A 23,739-nucleotide genomic window follows, 5' to 3' on the forward strand; every position below is an offset into this window, starting at 1 on the left:
AGCCAATGGGAGGCTACGTGACTCCACCTCTCCGCCACACACACACACCCACCCACCCACCCACCCACCCACACACACACACACACACACACACACACACACACACACACACACACACACACACACCACACACACACACACACACACACACACACACACACACACACACACACCCACACACACACCCCCCTGCCTCCACCGTCACAACATACGGGACTGATTACAGGTAGGAAGTGCACCTGTCACACTTCAAATTATGTGATAATATCCAAAACAAACGTGTAGGATTTTGTATATATAGTTAAACTGTAAACTTAAAGACAATTTAATCGTTATTAACATATATATTAATTTGTTTGAAGCAGATATACTCACCGAACGATGTTTCCTTATGAATCTATCCTTTCATACAATGGCCTAATTATTCTCAAGCAGAAACAGGTGCGTTATAATGAGCAGGGACGCACCTGGTTCATTTATGCTAATTTGGCGACATTTCGTGGCGGAAGTTGGTTATAGCACCAAATAGGAAACGTATATTTGCAGGTTCGGTAAATTTAAGTACCCAGTCCACATTAGACCAGGTCAAGACGAAAAATAACTTTTTGGACTACATTAACAGAGAGAGCGTGAAGACTGATTAAAATTCACAAAAGGTCAATTTCAGACTGGAGTTTTTAAACTAGACCCGGTTCATTGTTTGAGTTTAAAAACAGTGTAATCACCAGAGAACTCTAGCAAATATTTTGGAATCAATTATTAAAATTGTTGCCAATTAACTTCCTGTTCCTGTTAACTTCCTGCCATGCCATGTACATGTATAGTGGAGGTCAATATGGCCCCAACAACACATTTCTACCCCCCTGCCCCCTGGGCGGGTTATCTGGTCAGGGTTGCATTATGGGTAATGAAGGCCCCATGTTTTGATAAGAAAGAGGAATGCATGGAATTAAACAAATACATTATCTCTATTCTGCTGCATCTTCTTTGATACTTTTTAGAAAAACAGAAATAATGAATTAAATAATTGCTTTATCATGCTTTACTAATCAAATTTATACATTATTCCTTTATTTTGGCCAAAAAAATTTTACTTCACTGGTGTGTAGTCTAAATCGGACCAAATGTCTAAATAAAGTTAAACTAAAATGCATCAGAATTGTGCAGTAAACATGTCAAATGGTTAAATTTCCAAGTAATAACCAAAACAAGGAAAAACAGAAAAAGATGGACAGAAAACCATATTTTTACATGAAAAACTTCATTTAGTGACTCATATATTGATAATCATATATAACTTTTTCATTTATTCCTTGACACACGCTTCCATCTGGTGGCTGAGGTCGCTCACTGCAGCTTGTTGTTCAGTCCGGGCTGCATCCTGAAAACATGGCGTCTGTGTGAGAGCGCATGAAGACATTTGGTTTGTTGTTGTTATAAACTAAGGAAGACACCAGTGTGAATATTTCATATTCCAGTTCAGGTAAGATCATCCTCCTTCCCCCTCAGCGTTTCTTCCAGGTGAATTTCCTTCTCGCTCCCTCCTGTCCTGGCTTCTTCCTCTCCCTCACTCTGGGGTCAGGGGTCAACAGACCAGCTGGAAAACAACAGAGAGAGATGAAATGGATGGATGAAGGATGAAATCATGAGACAAAGTGGTAATGATGATGTCATGTCCATCTTGTCGGAATGCACTACTGCACCCAATTCGTCCATATTCACCTCTGAGCTGCTTTCTGAATAAATGAGCTTTGATATTGTTTGTTTCGATGTTCTGTTCAGCTGCATCACAGACTGTCACTGTGTTATTTATTTCTTTTTGTATAGGGACCTCTTGTGGTTTCACCTACGTCGCCTGCAGTTCTTCTTTCTTGTCATCTTTCAACTAAGCCTCACCTCAACCTGAACTTCAGCTGCAGAACTTTTTATCCCTGAACTTGTCATAATACATCAGAACAACAGTACATCAACCGAGCAATAAGTTAGACAGGGAACAACCTGTTCAGCAGAGAACAAACAAGCCTGAAAAAAAAGTAAACAGCTGGAACTGTATCTGACTCCTATCTTAGTTATTTACAAAGTGCTCATATTGAGATTTTACAACACACATAATACATCACATTCATTTAATATATGCAGTATATTAGTCAATGTTGTATAAGAGCTTAATCAGTTTTTATCAATCTGTTCAAGCTTAAATCTCCAAATTTCCCAAAATCAACTTCTTTTAAATTCAAGGATGTGAATCATTTACTGTAGGCGTGGCTTGTGACTATAAATGTGAGACCTGATTTGCTTACAGCAAACCTGAATGTTAGGAAACAGTGTGAATTTAACATTTTTCATTCATTGCAAATGTTCCTGTCTTCAAAATGACATGTTTTAACTGTGAGGGGCTGCTCCACTGCGTTGGATGGATTCAAGCCTTTGCAAGTGCTTCTAAGCAATGAAATGACAGGGGGTTTGCTGGCTGGGGAAAAGTATCAGTAGAAGTGTTAATGTACATGATTTGTAGTAAATTGGTCTAAACATGCAAAACAAAGTATGATGTATGTGACTCCCCCCACCTTGTCTCATGATCTCCATGTCCCCTTCTGCCAGGAAGCTGAGCAGGGCACGAGAGATGGCGAGTCGCAGCGCCCCCGCCTGGCTGGACCTGCCACCGCCGCTCACGGTGCACTCCAGGTCGAAACGTCCCAGCATGCCCATGAACTGAAGCGGGAACATCAGCTGCTCCCTGAAGGCGGAGAGATGAGGAATAAAAAAAAAAAAGAAAGAAGAGGAAAGAAGAAAATGACCAGGAGATAATAAAAAAAAGGAGGTGAAAGAATGAAATGTGGTTGAATAGGCAGAGCAGGAGTGTGTGCTATTTAACAGATAGTGGTATCAACAGCAGAGGCTTAGCTAATTTAATGTCTGGTTGGGTGACTTTTCAGACAAGCACAGAGGATCCAGCACTGTGAAAAGCTTTCTCTTACAATCTCACCACCACATATTACAGAGTAACTTCTGACTCAGCAGGAATAGGATAAGGTAGAGAGCGTGTGCATGTGCGTATGTGCGTATGTGTGTGTGTGTGTGTGTGTGTGTGTGAGTGAAAAAGAAAGTGTCTGTGTTCTGGATGGCGTCTCAGGCTGAATGGCCTATGGCTGCTGACAAAGTCAATTGTCAACTCTCTGCTCCAATTACAGCCCATCCTCACACTGCATGACAACACCAGCTCTGGACATTCACTCACACACTCACACACACACGTACGTGTACACACACACACACACACACACACACACACACACACAATCACTCAACTGTGTAATTAACTTACTACAAGGAGATAAATAAAAAAACGAGGCGATGCTGTGAAGAGTGAAAAAGCTGCTTTTTAATTTTTTTGGGGAGAGGGGGAGTAAAACACATCACGGCTTGCATTTTAAGGGAAATGGTGTCTGTGAATGAAGCGGCAGAGTGTGATGTGATGTGGAAAAGGTTTATTTGTTCAGGGGCTCTCCTACCTGTCCTGTAGCACGGAGAAGTAGTGGATGTAGTCTCGGCCGTTGATGGTGACGCGCCCGGAGCCGCAGTCTCGGAGAACGACAGAGGAGCTTGATGTCTTCCTACGGCCTGAGAATAAACACACACACACACACACACACACACACACAAAGTTTTTGCTCTTTAAATCTAAATTTCTCATGTTTGGTGGACAAGAGGAAAACAAAATTTACCCTGTCTTTTCTTTTTAGACCCCGGCCATCATTTCTATAGTTTGACGACATGGCAAGAAACAGGTCCACCTCCATTTTCTTTTCCAAATACATTCGACTAAGCTGGGAATTTGTTTACAGCCTGACTGCTCATTTCTCCTGTAGTCACCCTTCTTTTTATCACCTGACCCAGTCTCCAGATCTCAAAAATTAACTTTCAGCTTGTTTAACAAACTCAAACAGGCCTGGAGAAGAATGAGTGTTAAAAACTGACTGACATTGTGGGCTGTGGTGATTCTGTACTTTAAACCACATAAAAAAAAAAAATCTCTGCAGGTTTCCAAACATTTTCCAAGAGCTAATGTCCAGGCTTTTCTGAACTTGAGGACATAAAGATGTGACATGGCAGATCTCCAGTCAGCGTCAGATGTGACAAGAATTACATTTCAGCAAATGTGGAAAATTTCAGTGAGTTGGGATGTGAATTTGAGAGCCGTCTACCCTCTGCTGTGCTGAAGGCCACGCCTCTGTCATCCCTCTCCAGAGACGGCACCATTTGGCTCTTGGACTGAGCCTCCAGTTGCCGGCGGTAACGCAGGACAAACTCCTCCTCTGTGGCGCAGTAGGGCATGGACAGCAGGCGCTCCATCAGCTGGATGAAGTGATTGTACTGAGGATAACATCACACACGTGTCAAAAGCTTCATCTTCCTCCATCAGAGAAGGAGAGGAAAAGGAGGATGAGAGGAAACAAAGTCTGCTCTTACATCGTGAGTCGAGATGGTCTCCACCAGCGACGTCTCCACTTCCTCCTTTGTGAGCCACCGGCTTGTGCCTAGAGAGCTGAAGGAGAGAGACGCAGCACTATTTTCGTTTCTCCTTATGGTGATTCCTTGCTTTCATTTTCTGAGACTTCAAACTGACTTCATCTGAATCCTTTAAACAGTTTTCAAATCTATTACTGGAGTCAGGTGGCTCTCTAAACATTTAAACACCTTATGAAGAGAGTTCCTATTTAGCCGTCTTTCATCACGAGTAGTTAAGAGTCACCATAACTGTACTTTCAAACTAAATATTTAATAAAAGATCATTTTATTCCACTTGACACAAAATACAGCAAAATACCAAAGTTCCTGCTTGGATTGTGAAAAAGTTTTCATTTAAATCCATGAATTTTTGTGATCTTGTTACTCTTGTTATCATTCCCATCTGACATGACTTGATGATCAAAACTGTTCCCAAATTCTGAAGTGTAAAAAAACGTCTTTCTCAACTTACATCTGCTTGGCATTCTCGGTGAAGAGTCCTTTGGCTCTCAGCTGGTCTTGGTACTTCTCCAACTTCTGGATTTTGTCGTACATTTCCTGAAATCCACCAACAACAACGACAACACTAAGGATAACTGTGAAAGATGTGCACATTGAAAATGCTGTAAGCTCATTGTGCCTGAATGGAAGTAAATCCCTGCAGCCAGAAGAGAGGAGGCTGCTATAACAGCAGATAAATATCCATGGTGTTGGAATTAAATGTTCAACTATGACATATGAGTGTAATCTTCAGCTGTCCACATACTTTTGGCCACACACAAAACAAATGGCCTGAGATGCTCCAGTTTTAGCCCCTGATACATCTGATTAAATAAAGAGTGAAAACAAGTTGAACAAAATCATTAGTTGCATCTTCCTGAACATTTACTGACTGTAAGAAGTAACTGAATCAATCTGAGGCTCATGCTTCAACTTGTCATACACACACTGTTGGTTGATGAAATATTTGCAGCATTTACACTGGGGAGTGTGTACATTTATAGTACAGGAGTCCCATTCTCTTTGTACTGTAGGAAAGTTCATCTTCCGTGAAATGACTCAACAAAACCCTGAAGTATTCTGCTGTACAGATGATCAAAAACCAGAACAGCTGTCTGAAGTTTGCAAAGACCCTTTAATTAGTTTCTATTTTGATTTCTCCAGTATCAAATAGGAGATTGTTTCTGCCTGTCATTTGTGAATCTTATTGTAGACAATAAGGTTTGATTGTGAACAAATGCGCAAGTTACTTTGGTGGGGGTTGGTGAGGGTGGGGGGGGGCATGCTGGTCACGTCCCTGAGGCAGACACCCCCACCTCTGCCGCCCTGCGCCTGGGTGAGAACTCATTTCCCCGTCAATTATTCACCAGATGTTTGTTTAATTCCTTCTTGATAGAGTGTGCCTAATCCGCTGCCACTCCGACCAGCGACAGAGGGGTACGGGGGGGGGAGGAGGAGCAGGAGGAGGAGGGTGGGGGGCACCAAAAAAGCAAACATCAAGCAAAAACCAATTTTCTTTGCAAGAAAAAAAAAAAAAAAAAAAAAACACGTAATAGAAAATCAGAAAAAAAGAGAAGGCAGGAGGAGGTGGAGGAGGGGGCTTGGATAAGGGGCTTGCGTTACACGTTTGCAAACACTGGGCCCTACAATGGCGAGGAATAATTCGCATGGATTGGCCGGATGAAAGGAGGAGAGGGCCAGTATCTGGATACATTTTAGTCGAGGCTGTTACGGAGACCGACAGCTAGAGCTCCACTCTTTCTTTTCAATAAGTGGTTCTTCATATGCATGGCAACACCTTCAAGTTCACAGCTTTAGCTATGAGAGGAAAAGGAATATAGTCAAACATTTAAATTGGACTAAGTTAGCCAAAACGTAATGATAAAGGATGAAAATGAAAGAACATCTCCCCCTGAGGATTGGGTGTTTATTTCATATGTAGGTTTAGATGAAGTTAAAGTGACGGGTGAGACGTGCGATGGGTGGGTGTTTTTTCACATCCCCCACGGTCGTGGCCATAAAAGGCTCAGTGGAGCGGTGGGCAGGTTAATGCACCGCGCTGGCTGAGCCCAACAACAGCCAGAGCTGCACACGCCACTGCCCCCTCCTGGCAACACTCCTGAGGTGTGTGGAGACAAGATGGGGGGAGGGAACGAGGGGAGGAAAAAACAGGGAGAGGAGGAAACAAGAGGAGAGGGAGAAAAAAAAAAATGAGTGTGATTGAGGCTGCGATCATGCAGACAGGCAGCTCCAGCTCTCAGACATGTCTGACATACCTATTTAAACCAGCAGCAGGGGGTGCAGATTGTGGCTCCAGGGCACAATGGTGTGTGTGTGTGTGTGTGTGTGTGCGTGTGTGTGTGCGCGTGTGTGTGTGTGTGTGTGTGTGTGTGTGTGTGAGTGTGAGTGTGTGTATAAGACGTGTGACCAATATCCAGATATCATACCTCTGTGTTTTAGATACAGACACATCTATTGTCTACGAAACGTCTTTCAACAAGGTCAGCAGCTGATAGACAGGAAGCAAACAGCTGAGTATGAAAACAACAGAGGATGGAGGAAGGAGGTCTGCACAGAGGTGGGGAGCAGTGTGAATCACCCACTCTGCCCCACCTCACTTCCCTTTCAAATCCCCGTGGAGTCACTGCTCCCTGTGGCGGGACAAAGCCTGACAAGCCAGACGTGCCACACCTCAGACACGAATTTCAACATGGACACAAAAACATGGAGGTTTACAAATATTCTTTTTCTTTTTCTCCATCTCAACCAACAACTGAATATTTTTTTTTTGCTTGTTTATGAAATTGTTTGTGTTAGCTTGTTTTCTTACTTTCCTTATGTTTCCTTGTTTATCAATTAAACATCTAAAATGGCAGTGTTAGATTTTTGGTGCCCCCTGTTGGCTTCCCTACTACCAACTTTAAGTGTCATTCATTAGAATAATAAAAAAAAAACTATTTAAAATCCTATAAATGTATGGATTTATATACTCAAAGACTTACAAACAGCTTTTCTATTAGCTGCCATCTCATGTTGTTCTCTGTCAGTGTCACAGTTTCCCTGAAACGGTAGAAATTCTGCAAAGTTCAGACAGCTGCAGGGATTTGGTTCATTATCAGGAAGGAAATGGTGGATGGATACTGACCATGTTTAAACACAGACTAAGTCTTATTTAGATCTAGTCTAATAAAGATATTGCTTCATAATATTCCCAGCGGGAGTGGCACCAACCATACAGGACATCTGAGGCTGATACCAATGTCAATATCTGAGAGTTTGAAAATATATAAGCAAATATTCAAATTTTAAGGATCCCATTATTTTTTTTATTCTTTATTACAAATGTGGATTTAAAAGTCAGCTCCTCTTCTAAATGATCCAGTTTGTGCGTGTGGATGAAGTCTGAGATTTAACGAGATCAATAAAGAGGCTATTATTGTATGAAGCTATTCTTCTCAGCTGATCTGAATCATGTCCATAACCAGACTGTGGGACATTTTAAAGTTGAAACATGAAGTCATCAGTGTTTCCTAGTAGACAAACTGTCTTTAAAAACATTCTGCTTGACAGTTGCTGTTTGGACCCAGACTGAGAAAGTGAGAATAAACTTCACCACCCCAGGAGCACAGGTAGACACAGTTATTCTCCAGTGATTCACCTGTCAAGACAGACCACCTTTGACCTCTCTGTCCCGCTCGCCTGACTCTTCCTCCCTCTGTCTCACTTCCCCTCTAATCTCCCACCGCTCTATTCAGCTGTGTGGAAAAGAGGATCTGATGTGGCCTCTCCTCGGGGGGACAGCGCAGCCTTCTCTCAACTCACTGAATAGGATATGACCCGAGGGGTGCAGGAGGCAGGGATGGGGAGGGAGTGGCAGGTGAGGAAGAACTGAGGATTCTGAGCTGGATGAAGATTTACCTCCACCTCACATGAAAACCTGACAGTGCCTGCAGTACTCACATGCATCAGGGAGTAGTAGGACTGTTTGCCGGTGTAAAACAGGTAGTGGAAAGGCCGTCCGTCTGCTCCCCACTGGACAGCTTTAAAAACAGGACACATGATCAGTTTAGAAGCAGTTCACACTCATTTACAGTAAAAAAAAGTAATCGGCTGCACAGATGACATACCTCTTTGCTTTGGAAATATTTCCTCTGGATGCTGGAAGTGGAAACAGAGGAAAAAAGCAAGGACAATTAAAGCCATCCTGCCCCAGTGAGCAGTAAATAAACAAAGAGTGAAGCTGAAGTTAGTGAAATGACCTCCAAATCTATTTCTCATCCTTAAAGATTCATTTCGCATCAGCAGGTCCTGTCATCCCATGAAATGGTAGTTGCTTAAACCGCAAGCAAATATGAGCATGGATAAGAATTTGTGATCTATTTAATATCACTGCATTCATCTATTTATGTTATTATTCATCAACTGACTCCTTCATTTGCATGTCATTTTATATTAAAGTACAAAAACCATCAAATAACAGGTTTTGGAAGAGTGTGCGTATCAAATGTGAATGATTTAACCATTTAGTGAGTTTTATTTCTCAGATTTAAAGAAAAAAACAAGCAAGAAATTGAGAAAAGTCCATATAAAACATGTTTCTATCTCTTTCTTTCATTTTCTTGAGGACCCCCACTGGGGGTCCTTAAACTCACGCTGGAAACCACTGCCCAAGAGATTGAAAATGCTTCATGCAAAAAGCAAGGAAAGGAAATTGTTCAGTGACAATTTCTTGTCCAGTTTTAGACCTGTGACACCAACCGATAACAAATAAATCAGTTCGACATGACTTTGTATCATAAAAACTAATAATTTACAGCCTTTAAACTTGAACATCAGCTAAACACATGAAAGGAAAGTTACCTTCATGAGGGGCTGGGCTTTCTTGTCAAATAGGCTGGAGGGGAAGAGGTATGCGATACTCCTCTGTGGGTGAGAGAGGAAATTAATTAATAAATAAATTAAAGGTAGAAGAAATGGCAGTTTGAAAGATGCACTGATGGCAGATTATGACAATGCTGACACGTCCCAACAACAGAGGTCACACCAGCGGACAACACTGAAAGTGACAGAAGAGAAGAGGCACAAGCTGCTGGCGGGTTCAAGGAAAGGGGAGCGTGTATGTGTGTGTGTGTGTTACTGTAGAGTTAGAGGAGAAAACAAGCAGAAAAAGGCACAAGTTTTTGGCTTTGTTGACAGTGAGCAGAGGACACTGTGGACGTCCAACAGTTCACTCCAAGTTCATGCTCTGCTGCTGTGCGTGTGTGTGCGTGTGTGTGCGTGTGTCCGTGTTATTAGCAGGGCTACAGATGGCACTGTAAATGTGTGTGAGCGAGGAGAGGGAGACAGGAAGTGTGTTGGCCCCGCCACACTCATCAAGACAGTCTGTTCATCTCTCTCTCTTTCTCTCCATCCTACCATCTCTCCACTCCTCTTCTTCTTCTTTCCTCTTTTCCTCCTCTCTGTCGCTTCAATTAGTGAGGCAGCAGGTGCTGCACAGAGGGAGCGGGTTGCTGCCTTTAAGGTTGTCAGAACGACAGAAAGCAGGGAGAAAAGGACTGAATAAATGTGTGTGTGTGTGTGTGTGTGTGTGTATATGGCGGGAAGAGGAAGACAATTGAGGAGAAGTTAAAGGGTAAGAGGAGAAGAGGAAAAGGGAAAGACAGGCGGAGACAGAGGAGCAGGGAACAGATGAAGACACACCTGTGTGTCCCCTGAGCCTCAGTACAATATGGCAGAGATCCCCGAGGGGCAAAGACTGAGTGACAGAGGAAGAAAGAGGAAGAGCGACAGTCGAACCGACACTCGTACAACTGAGCAGCGCCACAGCGCAGGAGGGTGTCCGATTTTACAAATTTCACCGACACAGTGAAATCAATCATGCTAAATTTTGAACACGCAGGATGAAACGTTTGAAACCGTCTTCTTTTATCGTCTCGTCTGCGTCTCTGAAACTTGGCAAAGGGTCGGCAGCTCTCGCATCTCCTGACAGAACGAGTGGGATAAAAAGCTTCAACGGGCCAGCAGGCTAACCTCGCTTCCTATCATTTCATTATGTAGAATTGTACTGTAGAAAGTAGAAATGTAACTGTGGTGAGATGACAATAAAGGTCCTTGTGTCCTTGTTTCATAGAACTATAAGTTATAGGTCCAACGAAAAGCTCTCACTATTTTCTATAATTTCAAACACAAAACGATTATTCAGTAAATCTAATAATAAATGATTAACTAATTAACGATGAAAATCTTTTGCTGTAGCCTTGATTTCTATGTTTATGCAGTGGTTACTCTGCTGTTACTATGTTACTCTGACACAAGATAGTTTATAACAGCACAACTAGCGATTATTGTCATTGTTGATCAATGGATTAATCATTTACTAACACGTCAGAAAACAGTAGAAAACAGCTTTGAAATTGCGTGTTTTACCTGATCAACAGGTAAAAACCCAAAGGTATTCAGTTTACAACACAGAAAAAGCTGAAAATTATCTCATTTGAGAACTGAAATGGTTAAGAAATGATCAAAACTGTTATGGATTTATTATTTCAATCAAATGATCAGATTTGGTGCTAGTTAGAAAAAGCTGAATGGAGGCTCAAAAAATTGTTGGCAACTAGAATACGAGCAGATGGTGCAGCCATAAGTCAGACAAAAAGCTATTTTATGATATATATTCAAAGTTTTTGAGAGTCATGTATATTTCACAATTTTGTTTTCAAAGATTAAACATTCGCAAGAGCTGTTTATGTGTCTTTTCTAGGTCTGTGGCAAATATCCAGTGTTAAATGACACTCCCCTGACTGTAAACATCCTTTTGATTATTGCTGGGTCTTTATCACCGTCACACCTGAAGAGACTGGACTCCACACCAAGGCGGAGGGATTTATCAGGTGCCCCGCTCTGCACCTCTCCAGTCCTCCCAAATTTTCCTCCTTGCCTCCACACAGCCAAGTTTAGGCTGTTAGCCGTCACTTTGGCTTTCACAGCCTGGCGCCAACTGCTGTCTTCATTGCATGTGAGGGACACTGGGGAGCCAGTGAGGGGAGAGTGGGAAATCAAGCTAAACGGTTGGAGCAGTGAGGGCTAATGTATTGCCAAAATCTCAAATGAGCATTGGGTGTGTGTTTGAGGGTGTTGCTAATATCCCTGACGCAGCGAATTAGCAAGAGGTGGCCCCACCTCCCTGATGCTGGTGGAGTCTACCGGTGCTAATGATGACGATGATGTGAAGAGAGCAGAGCTTTAAAACAAAACACCTCTCCAGACTGAAAGGTGGAAGTTAATCAGTGTTTAAAATGCTTATATGCTTGTGGATTCGGATTTTTGTCTCACGAGGGGGAGATGAATGTGGACACACACGAAGGCAGTACAACTGACTGTCAAAATAAAGTAGAGAAAACTGTATACCTGTTATTAAAACCTGTTTGTAAGCCTGTTTATAAGTGTAGATCCAAAGACTGAGCAAAAACTCTACTACCTTGCAGCATAAATTCAGAGGTTTAAAGAAGGGCATGGTGAGAGGATAATTACTGGACTGAATATCCTGAGGAGCTGTCAAGCACAAATTCCCACCTGTCAACAACAACTGCTGAGGCGCTACTATTATGTGGAATATGGCAGAAAAATAATGTAAACTGCTAAACAATTATAACAGACAGCCACAGTGAGACTTCTAATCACCATAAAAATTAATTTTTACCAACAAATTCCATCAAAATCCAAAACCAACAAGTCCACATCTCAAATCGTGTATCACTCAGCCCCAAACAGATTGGCTCATACCAAAGACTTTAAAACTTAAAGTAACAATACATTTTTATGACATTTTTGAAAAGGCTCAGTAATTTCTTAAATCGGTAGGACACTTTGTTTTTTAGCAAACCTTCCAAAAACAGAGAACATAGTAAATAATTTGTTGGGGGACAATTTTCAGCAGTGGATAAATCCACAGTCGATGCTCTTGCGAGTATTTACAGAACCAGGATGGTGTGAGTGGGAATAAACAACAGTGTAAGTGTTCATGGTTATGAGGGAACATGTCAGCCAGTGCAACAGTCTGGCTCACTGATGTGCTACAGCTACAGGAATTAGAATAGAATAGTGTTGAAAACATATAACCAGCCATCAAATAATTTTCACTAGTGAAAAAAGGCATATCTAGAATTTTGTACCTCCTTAACTCATATTGGAGCCAATGAAATTTAAGATAAACAATGAAAAACCTAAAAACTAAACCGGAGCTGCAAAACAGCTCTGCACAAGCCAGTGGGTGCATGGGAGACACAGACACACAGACACATACATACACACACACACACACACACACAAGTAACAGTACTTGCATGTGTGCAGTAAAGCGCACTGCACTCACATCTATGTCCTCCTGCGTGAAGTTCTCCGGGTCTTCTCCCATTATGTTGGCCAGGTGCCGTTTCCCGATGTTGAACTCTTCCACCTGCTTCTCAATATACTCCGCCGTGTACTTCTTCGGTCCTGCAGCCGCCAGGTTCTTTCGGTGGAGGGCAGAGCTCACACATATCTGCCTGCTCAGGACCTGGAGAGGAGGTTAAGCGATGTTATTATGACATTTGTAGTTAGCTAAACTGCATCACCATGCTATATATCTGGAGCAACGAAAACAACAAAACCATAGCCGAACTGTTGTTAGGGTTCAATAATCCATAGTAAGATAAAACAAAATATATCACACTGTTATAAAACTAAATACGACGTTAGCAGACCCTTATTTAAAACATCCGTTAAGCTAGTTTCGGTCAGAAGAAGCTGCAGTAGGATGCTAACTCAAGGACGTCAGTGTTTTTGTCGTTGTAATGAATTTATATCGAGTACACGTTTGTTTTAATTACAGGACCAGTTGGTTAATTAGAGACATTATCACACTGTACCTGCCGGCTCAGCTGCGACGTGACTGTGTTTATACTGGAGCAGCAATTCCCACATTTACCGAGGAACGAGCCCACGGTTCGCACACTGGACACCGCCATCTTTCCTGACAGCTCTGACGTCAGACACGGAAGTCGTTTCACGTCACGGGACACGTGACAAAACGTAATTTGTATTTTATGTTAAAATACACAAAATATTGTGTTTAATGTGAAAATAAAAATTACAATAAACATTTTCAAAGTATAACCACAAAATTTCACAACCTCCTTACATTTTTAGTTGCTATATTAAAGCTCTTTTATGTCATGTAAATAAACAAGCTTTAGTGGACATAAACTTGCTTTAACAATATTGTTCGGCTTCATTTTCAAAATCTATAATGAAAACCTGGTGTAAAATAGACTATGTGGAACATTTTACAACTTTTATTCTAAAATAAATGTAGAAATGTTGCAGCTGAGTGCTTCTCAAAAGCTTCAATGTCTGTGTATGATGCTGTATTCAAGTTTGAGTTAAAGTGCTATATAACAAATACAAAATGGACTAATACCAAATCCCGAGCCATCATAATTAACTGCTCTTCTACTACTTGTCACTAAATGGCAAAGAGTTTGTTTTTCTTTTCATATTTAGTGCATTCAGAAAAGAAATGGACTGGATAATTCAAGCCGCATGAACAGAATTGCGTAACCTGTCTGAAATGACAAATGAAACATAGAACATATAAAAGATTCCAACAAAGATCACACATTTCAAAACAACTGAGACATTGAATATAATGACTTACAGTACATAGGCTGCTTCAGATACACAGCTTTTTAAAAAATCAGTCCACAACACATCACACAAGCCACAGCTCATTGGAAACGTGTGTTGTTCAGTATGATCATGAAAGTTCAAAACATGCTGGCCACATGGTGCAGCTACGAGCAAACTGCAGCACTAAAACTATTCCCCGTGTCCTTTTTAGGTTGTAAATTAATAACAGCCATTGCTCAAATCTTAAATGCTGAAACAGCGTAATACTCGTTTGTCTTCAGGTAAACAAAACAAAACAAACAAAAATCCACCTGTCAATTTCATTACTGTACCATCCAAAATGTGCAGAAAAACAATGGTGTGTTGACTGTTTAGGTGATATTACACATTTACCACTAGGGAGTTTGTTAGAAATTTAATGTTAATTCTGGTTCCTATACTTGCACATCTTTAGTGTTTTTTCTTCCAACCTTTCAGGTTTTTACACCACATGATCACCATGTCCAGCGTCAGTTTTTTGCATACAAACGACACGCACAACTATCTAAAACCACTTTGACCCCACAGACCTACTTGTGAGGCTCTGACGCCCAGTTTAATGCAAACTGTATGTGAACATCTGCCTTCCATGCTAAATCAGAAACAAAAGGAGGGGCCACTGTAAATGTCACGCCACAGGATTTAAAGCAGCGGATCCACATGAGTTGTCAGAAATAACACAATTAAAAAAAAATGCACAGTCACCGTCTGCCAAACAAGTTGGCAAGGATACACATAAAACAGATTGTTTTGCATATGTGGTGCAGTCGGTGCTGGGCAGCGCAGGCATGGATTAACACAACATTTTGTGTGGATTCCTTGAATAGATGAGCACAAGCTGCCACTTAAGCCAAACTTTATTGATAGGGATGAAAATAAGCTTCATTCCCCCAGGGAGCGTCACGCAGTAACATGTTTTGTACAACCACAGTTTTCCCATTGTTGATGCTGAGGAGCAGGAGGTTAAGTGATGTTTTACTGAGATGTATTTATGTGCTTTTTTAAAATATAGTTTAATATATTAAAGTTGCTGAAGTAAGTTGAAGTAAACTAATGTTAAAAAACACCATCATGCGCAAATAATTATGCAGCAAATGTATCTTTGTTGGATGTTTCCCTGAAAATATTAAAATGAAAAGTGAATTCTTCTAAGATCTGACATGATAAATCAAGCTACAAACTGCAGACTGTTACTGTTCAAGGAAAATTACGTACCTCCAAATTTGATGGATTTTTAGTGTTCCTTTATGGGTTAAGAAAGTTCTTCTACTTCTTGAATAAACCATGAAAACACACATTGGATTGGCTGAAAAATGCTTTGTCAGAAAGCTGAGAATATGACTTTTTAATATAATGAATACATGTTTCAGGTGTTGGTTGATGTTGGGTATTAACACCTTCATGTATGAAAACACTGTCATAACTTTCCAGTGACCACCATCACATACTGTATATAGGAATACGCACATGCAATGTGTTTTTCATTTATAATTCATGCAAACAGGACAGGAGAAATTCACCTCTGGTTATTGTGGTCCCTTTTCCTCTCATAGTGTATGTGTGTGTGTGTGTGTGTGTGTGTGTGTTTTCGGTACAGTAGTATGCTGTGTTTACAGATCAATGCTGTGTGTCTTCACTTAGATTACTTTGATAGAGTTGGAACAGGAACACGGGGAGATTAATCAAAGTGAAGGGGCACTGACTCCCGGCCCGTGCCAGTCGATATGGCCGCGTGGTTAATTTGCCCCGAGGAGGGCTGTCGTCAGGCAGATGATAAACGGTGTTTGCCCCGTTTTTAGCCACAAGCGTGCTCCTGCTCACCAAGAAAAATAGTTTCGACCCATGGTCTCTAATTCACAGTGGGGGGTGAGGGTTGGGACATTAATCATCCTTCTGCTGTGGTTCGTCTCTGACAGGCGAGCCGCCGTGGGTGGATTGGGTGGAGATATTCATTTGGTGAGCTTACTGTGGACTCAGGTAAACCCTGCATTATACTGGAGTGACTTGACACTGTGAAGACTGCAAACTGGAGAATTAATTAATTTCACACATCATACTTTGTTAATGAGAAGATACACCTTGGTTAATGAGAACCAAACACTGCCAGTCGCTGTGAAAATGGTGAATTTGCACTGAAAACAGTGCTATGACGTGAAAGTAAAAGGATTTAATTTAGGGAACCTTATGGGCTTTTTTCTTCATGCATGGCATGTGCCATCAGTGTTTCATATGAGGCTGTAGCTCAGTGCCAGGCATTAGAGAGTTGGCTCTCATCCAACTGTTCCAACAGATCTCCATAAGGACAAGCAGGGATTCCAGCACCGTCTTGAAAAGGAAACGCCACAATAGGCGACACTGACCTCCTCTCAATTTGCCCCATCCCCAGATTGAGCAACATCCTTTTAATTGTAGGGCTAAAACAGCGATGGAGCAAGAAATAATGGAGGATATCGCACTGTGGAGCTGTGCCAAGTCCGCTCCTTCCCCCTCTTTCCCAGGGATGGAGTGCTGGAGAAATGAGGGCTTATAATGCCAGCGAGCTGAGGCTTTGCTCCAGTCATCATTTCCATGCTGCTTTACGCTGATTCCCTAATATCCTTAGCGCCTTGCGTAGGGATAAGCCCATCGTGCTGAAACATGGCTGTCATGCCTATAAACCGTTCACGGCTCTAAAGAATCCATTATGGTTGCTCCACAAACATGGGGACTCAAAGGGCCACTTTGCTCAAGCTCATTTACTCTTTTAAAGCATATTTATTTACCCCTTAATGCTGTGGTGGAAGGGATCTTCAATATACCACAATACATCACAGCAGGTTGTAGAAACGGTGTATTTAAGCATAAGTGGTCATTTACACCATGAATCACACATCTTTAATATACTGTGCTGCATATTTTTTTTAAGGTGCACATGTTGATCTTGTACTACACAGCATAAACAGAACGGCATATGCATCCAATGACAAAAAGGAATAAAGACAGAGGTAAAAATCATAATTTAAAATATTTTCACTGATGAGTATCCAGATAAAAAAGTCTCAGGTTACATTAACAAATGAGGAAGTGGACAGATCATGTATTTGTTACAAGGACACAAAAGGAGTGGTGTTGTCCCTGTGTGGCTCAGCTCAGTCAGTGATTAAGTGTCGTCCTACCTCTGTTGGTTTTGGGGGATCCATTCCCTCGGCAGGTCAATGAGGAGAAGGGCACTAACACTGACAGGGTTTCAATTTCCGCTGGAGCCACCCATTCTGCAAAAGCACAGCCACAATACTGTAAAACACTGCATCCACTGAACAGTATATAACCCTGGTGCCTGCATGCCAAAACAGATGCACAGCAGAGCCGGTGCAAAAAACCAATGCAATTTAAAATCTGCTTTTCTGCAGTCAAGCTGTAAGTTTCTCAGAATCCAGAAAATGTGTGAATGGAAAAAAGAACAGAAGATACAGAATTATTCATATTCACCTGTTAACAATCATATCTTCACAACTCCAGTCTTCAGGTTCTTGCTCTGATCCAGACGGTGGGGCAGAGAGTACAGTTTCGACCCAAGTCAGGCCGAGGGGACCCGGAGAGACCCGGGATCAGCAGAGGGAATGCCAGAGGTGTTGTAAGCTCCAACTGGAGGAAGTCTACTGACACACACACACACACACACACACACACACACACACACACACACACACACACATTTAATCAACACCATTTCTATACCATCCACAGTGCAATTCCCATTACAATTGATATTGTTATTCATATTCACATCCCAACATCTACTTCCATTGTCATTTCAAATCTTATTTCTGTATCTATTCTTTATCCCTATCTGTATTTTGTGTGTTTCATATTTCTATTCCCATTCATATTCCCTATTTTATTTCAGTTTCCTTTACATACCTCTTCCTTCTTCTTTCCTATTTCTATTATCAATCTCCTATTTCCACTGCTATTTTTGTTCTTATTTCTATTTCTATTTTTACTAATATTTCGTTATTCGATTCCTATTCACATTTCTCATTTCTACTCCAACTCCATATCAATTTCTACTCCGGTTTCTAGTCTTATCCCTCTTTTTAATTTCAATTCTTTTTATTACCATTTCTTTCCGCTTTCAGTTTATAATTCCTATTCTTATTCTCATTTCTATTCTCATTCCTACCATTTCTATCCCCATTTCTGCTTTCGCTCATATTCCAGTTTTTCCATTACAATTTTCTATCACCATTTCTTGTCAAATTTGTATTCCCAGTTCTATTTTGATTCCTATTTCCATTTCCATTCCCAATCCTATTCGCTTTCTTATTTTTTTTTTATTCCTATCAACTTTCCTATTGCTATTGCCATTTTTTTCTATTCCAGTTCATAGCTCAGCTCTAAATCGATCTACAATTTTTGATATTAATAATATTACTAATAACGTTATAGTTTATACAATTTCTACAACGTGTAGTGTCAAGCCAACACCCACAGTGATCTTTGTGTGAGGCAAACCAAGTTACATGCTATGTTTCAGAGCTCTGTCAAGGATTACTCAGCCCCTCTCTCATGCACACACACATTTACGCAGAGACACACACACACACACACACACACACCATTTCGTAGATTATCAACAAGTATGGTCATTGAGTGGAAATTAATTTGCCACTGGTAATGGATAGAGACATTTTGCTGAGATGCGTAAAAACAGCTGAACTGCCAGCGATTACCTGCTGGAATCAGCCTTCATCAATATCAGGATAATTACAAAGCACTTCTGGCAGTGCGTGAAATGAATGGAGCGTGCAACAGATTGGGCGGCGGCCATAGATGTCTGCAGATATTAGGCTTCCTCCTCAGAACGGCTCCATGGGGGAGAAAGCTACCTGAACAGACTGGAGCTTCAGGAGGCAGTTTGAGAGGGTTTCATATTAAAACAGAAAACAGTCAGGTAGAACAGAACAGAAATGACTATGACTGAAGCTAATACAATTGCACAGTGCTGAATAGAATAAAAAGAACACAGGATTAGAATAAAATAGAACAGAAAGCACTGGAACAACAGCGAACGCTAGAACAAAATAGAAGTGAACACAATGCAAATAAATAGAGTAAAATGCATAAAGCACAGTGCAGAGAACAGAACAGAACTGACACTGACAACTGAATGAGACATAAATAAACTACAGAGATGAAACAAAAGAAAGTGCAGACTAGAATAGAACACAAGCAACGGTTGGAAAGAAGTAAACTAGTACAGTGCGGAAAAGAACAGACGAGGACAGAAAGGAAAAACTAGAGCAGAATAGAACAGGGCCGATTAAAATTTAATAGAACTGCACAAAAAATGAATTGTGTGAAATAAAATAGAGCAGAGCAGAATAAACAACTGGATAGAAATGCACAAACCAGATCTGAATAGAAACAAATAGTATATTTGCACAGCACCTTTGAAACACAAAGGCAATTCAAAGGTAGAGGAACACTTTCTAAACCTTTAAAACCTAATAAAGAGCTAAATAAAGTGTCGTAGTGTCATAATAAGATGGCTCATCTGTGGAAAAGGAAGTAAAGGGAGCAGCAGACAGTTGCTCTGGGGCTTTCGATCATATCACACAGTCTTCTTCAGTAGATTCGCCCATTTTCAAATGTTGAAATTTCCAGTGTTCTGAGCACTGAAAGAACTTCTTGTCCATTGTGGTTTAAAAGTTGAGGTTTAAGTAGTGTTTAATTTAGAACGCAGGTGGCTTTAAACTGGGTTTGGGGCGAGACTGGAAGGACTAACGGACTACTTCCTTGCGATCTAAGGGGTCTAATAGGTTTACACTCTTCAAGCATATAAATCACATGGTAGGATATGTTTACAGAATGATACGGAGCAACACCAATCAGAGGGAAAGAGAGCAGGTTTGTATCTCTTCAGTGTCCAGAGTGATGCTGGCGATAAGGCCCATTTCCCCGTCTCCAGGCCTGAGGATGGGATTGTGTAAGGTGGTTTGAGTAGAGAGGGGGTAGTGGAGGTGCGTTCGGGGTGTCGATCCCTGTCTTTCCCAGACTTCACTTCCGTCTCTCACATGGAACCACTTTGGTTACCCCCCCCCCCCCCCCCCTCGCCCTCTCCTTTCTGTCGTCTCAGACAGCGAGCCGGAGGCAGTATTGGGTTTCCCCTCCAGCTGAAGGGTTACTTCAGTCCATCGCTGGGATGAAAAGATGACTATTTTCCTCCCCTTCTTCCATCCGACTCTTTTTTCAGGTGAGAGGCTAGGGGAGGAAGGAAACTATTACATGTGGGGTGAACTGGGGCCTGGAGACGCTTGTCGGGGGAGGAAGAGGGACCTGGATCCGAGACTGGACGGGGAGAAACCCGAGATCTCTGGAAACTGCGGGGAATGACCCAAGAAAAACTTCCGTCGCCCCTCCGACATCCTCGTCCCGTCTTGTCCTAAAGTGTTTCCCATAATGGTGTTTAGCCTGCGATGAGGTGCTGTGGGGGTTCCCTAAAGGCCCGCAGACTCAAGTAAGAATGTGTGAAAGCTTTAACTCCCAGAAACCACCCATACTTACAGACATTCATGTACACTTTTTTTTCCCATTGTAATCAAGTTCCGAGGTTGTACCACATATAAGATTATACATTTGGAGTTTATTTTCTCAAGCAGGGAATGAGGTTTATGTTAATTTGTGCAGTGGTGTCTGTGACCTCCTCAGATTTCTGTTTTGGCTGCGCCGACACCTACAGGTTTGCAAAGAATGATCGAAACCAGGCACAGATGTTGGGTTTGCGGTCGAGGGAGATTTACATATCTGGGTGAATTTTTTAAATGCCAGGCGAGATCTAAAAAAGTCAGGGGGAAATTCCACCCTTCAGAGAATGTTTTCATATTGTTTCCATTTCATCTGGATGGACGCTTCGAGCGAGCTCTCGCATACAGTCGCACATCAATCTCTGCCTTATTACAGAGAGGGATCTGGTGGAAAAATAATGTTTTTTATCCGAGGGAACGGGATTGTATAATTGCTGCTCGTTTGACCTCGCGTTCGGCTCAGAGCTGGAATGTGAGGCAGTTTGACGACATCTACACCCCGTTGCTTTCTCTGCAATTTGTTGTTCTCTACCCGCTGCAGCGTAGCACACTGGAGGGAATCTTTTCCTCTGTGCTGTATTGGATGACGAAAGGAAAAAATGAAGTGGTTGCATGCAAAATTTGACCACAACGGTCTTGGCAGTTGGTTGCAAACTATTTTCTTTGAAATGTAATAATTTTTCGATGAGGAAAGGAGTCTAATAATAACAGTTGCGGTTGCTGTTCAAATCTACTTTTGCACAATGACCAACAAACTGCACATTTTCTCCCATAACATTTGAGGAAAAACCTGTTCAAGTGAATGTGTCGCAGGTAACCAGCTGACAAATTACTGGAGTGATTGAACTGAGGGACTGATTGCTGGGTTAATATCTGTCATTGATCTTTTCATTGATCATTTGTCCCTTGCTAATGACTGTGACTGGACTGATTTTAAATATGTCTCGCTTGTAACCTGACATCACAAGACGGGATAAGGATCGGAGTATGACCATTTCTCGGGGAAGGAAACCGCTGCGAAAAATCAGCTTGAAAGGCCAGAGGAAATTGAGACAATATTAAAAAGAAAAGGTTCAATCTGTGAGCTTTTTTCCCTGCTGATCAGAAGGGCTGCGGACTACTGCTGGGCTCCTTAACATCTGGTTGGGCAATTTACCCCGCTCTGACGACTGGAAAGGTTAAACCACTAAAATCTAATATTTGCCTAGAGGGGGTCAAGGCACTGCAATTACAAGGTACAATCGGCAGGGCTAATCAGCTAGTAGCGCGTACCAGGGGCTCGGCTTGGCAAATAAGCTCTGATCAGAAGCACTGTTCTCTGCCTCTCCTGTTTACTTATTAAACCCTGTTCTCATGTTCAAGGGCCCCACTGCAGCCTCTGGCCCCACACACCCCAAGGCACAGGGGAGTAAATTTAGCTCCTGACGCTTTTTTAAATGGGACTGCGCCACTTGGCTAGAAAGTAGCCCCCGTGTTAATCAGTATCTGCGGCCTTTGTTGCAAAGTGATCTCAAATTACTTTCCTCCAATCTGGCAGGCATTAACACCTAGGGAAGGAATGGGATAGGTAGAGATCCGTACCCTGAGGAGGAAAACAAAGTGCAGAGCAGTGACACAGATGATTGTGTGCGAGTGTGTGAGAGCGCCGACAAAGGCCCCACATAGGCGTCGTGTCTCAGAAGGATGTGTGTGTGTTCCACAATGCTGTTTACATGCTTGGTCTTTGACACACATTTCCTAATTGACTGAGTATCAAGTGCAGGATTAGTGTATAATATATCAGAACTGTCTGGCGCGCAACACTTTTGAACAAGGCTAGGGGAACAATTACTGGTAATTAAATATGTGCCAGTTACTGGAAAAGATAATTATGTCCTTGGTGTATAACACCAATTAATTACTTTTATTTCAGTGAGCAAAGCTTTTAAACGGCAGCGGAAGCCGTTCGAATGGCGCCCGCGTTTGAGTGCAAGCAACCTCTGTGTTTGCTAATGTGTAAGTTGTGCCCTGCTGTTGCAGCGATGAGCATGAAGGCGCCACACATACAGATTATTTAAATCAGAATCAGGCATTTCACTTTGCCATACAGCTCACATTCACTGTAACAGGAGGGGAAATTGTAGCAGATGTTCAAAACAACCATGAGAAATTGACAGGAGCAGTTCGGCACTCTGGTATTAGTTGCAAACAAGCTCTGTCAAGGCTTCAGTCATAATATTTTTACCTCTCTCCTCTTCCTCCTCAGGCATTAAACATTGACATAATAGGTTGAATGAAAAGGAGACTTTTCTGGGGAGGGCAGAGCTCAACTCTCTCTTGCTAAGAGGATTGGTCAGATTGGATAAAGAGCCTACAGGAATCCTGAGTGCCCCGTATATCCTCACACCTCCTTCGACTGTACTTACAGCACCTCACCACACCAAGATAGCGGCACGAGATTAGCCGTAAAACCTTTCCTTCCCCCATTCACTCACAACACTAACCGCTTTGAATCCAAACATGTGTACCCCGCTCTTATTCACATATCAAAGTGGGTTTCAAGAGAGGTGAAAATGTACGGATTAGCAAATGATCTCATTCTGGGCACCTGCCTCTAATGTCTAACTTGGAAATACCTGTGGCCGATCATTAGTAATCTATTAAATCCACCGCCTAGAAATGGTTACACTGCCAGCCCTCCTTTGAGCCAAACGTAGCTGATGCTGCTTTTCCAATCCCCCGCTCACTCTGGTTAATGAGATACAGAGTCAGATGGCCCGAGCGTGCTTTCTCTTCCTTCACCTCGCCCTCTTTTCTCTCTGCTCCTGCAGCACACAGCACAGTAATGTTTATCTGCCGGCTCGCTCTCGACTCCTGCACCAACGGCTTAATCCATGCATCCGTGCAGTCTCCTCGAGCTATCAGTGTCTGTCAGGAGCATGTGGCTGCGTGTGTGTCTAGCGAGGAAATATACATGGTT

General features: G+C 42.0%; 1 protein-coding gene across 1 annotated transcript; it reads right to left on the reverse strand.

Moving 5' to 3' along the window:
• Positions 1–1,049: 1,049 nt before the first annotated feature.
• Positions 1,050–13,527, reverse strand: mrps9 (mitochondrial ribosomal protein S9). Its single transcript, XM_056371061.1, has 11 exons — positions 13,416–13,527; positions 12,881–13,063; positions 9,370–9,432; positions 8,637–8,667; positions 8,470–8,549; positions 4,982–5,067; positions 4,471–4,546; positions 4,206–4,374; positions 3,513–3,621; positions 2,568–2,737; positions 1,050–1,597 (listed from the first exon to the last, which is right to left on the reverse strand). Exons 1-11 carry the CDS (start codon positions 13,512–13,514, stop codon positions 1,506–1,508), a joined length of 1,158 nt encoding a protein of 385 aa, XP_056227036.1. The 5' UTR covers positions 13,515–13,527; the 3' UTR covers positions 1,050–1,505.
• Positions 13,528–23,739: the final 10,212 nt, after the last annotated feature.

The sequence above is a fragment of the Seriola aureovittata genome, chromosome 24 (assembly GCF_021018895.1).
Source record: "Seriola aureovittata isolate HTS-2021-v1 ecotype China chromosome 24, ASM2101889v1, whole genome shotgun sequence".
In the NCBI taxonomy this organism is placed as follows: Eukaryota; Metazoa; Chordata; class Actinopteri; order Carangiformes; family Carangidae; genus Seriola; species Seriola aureovittata.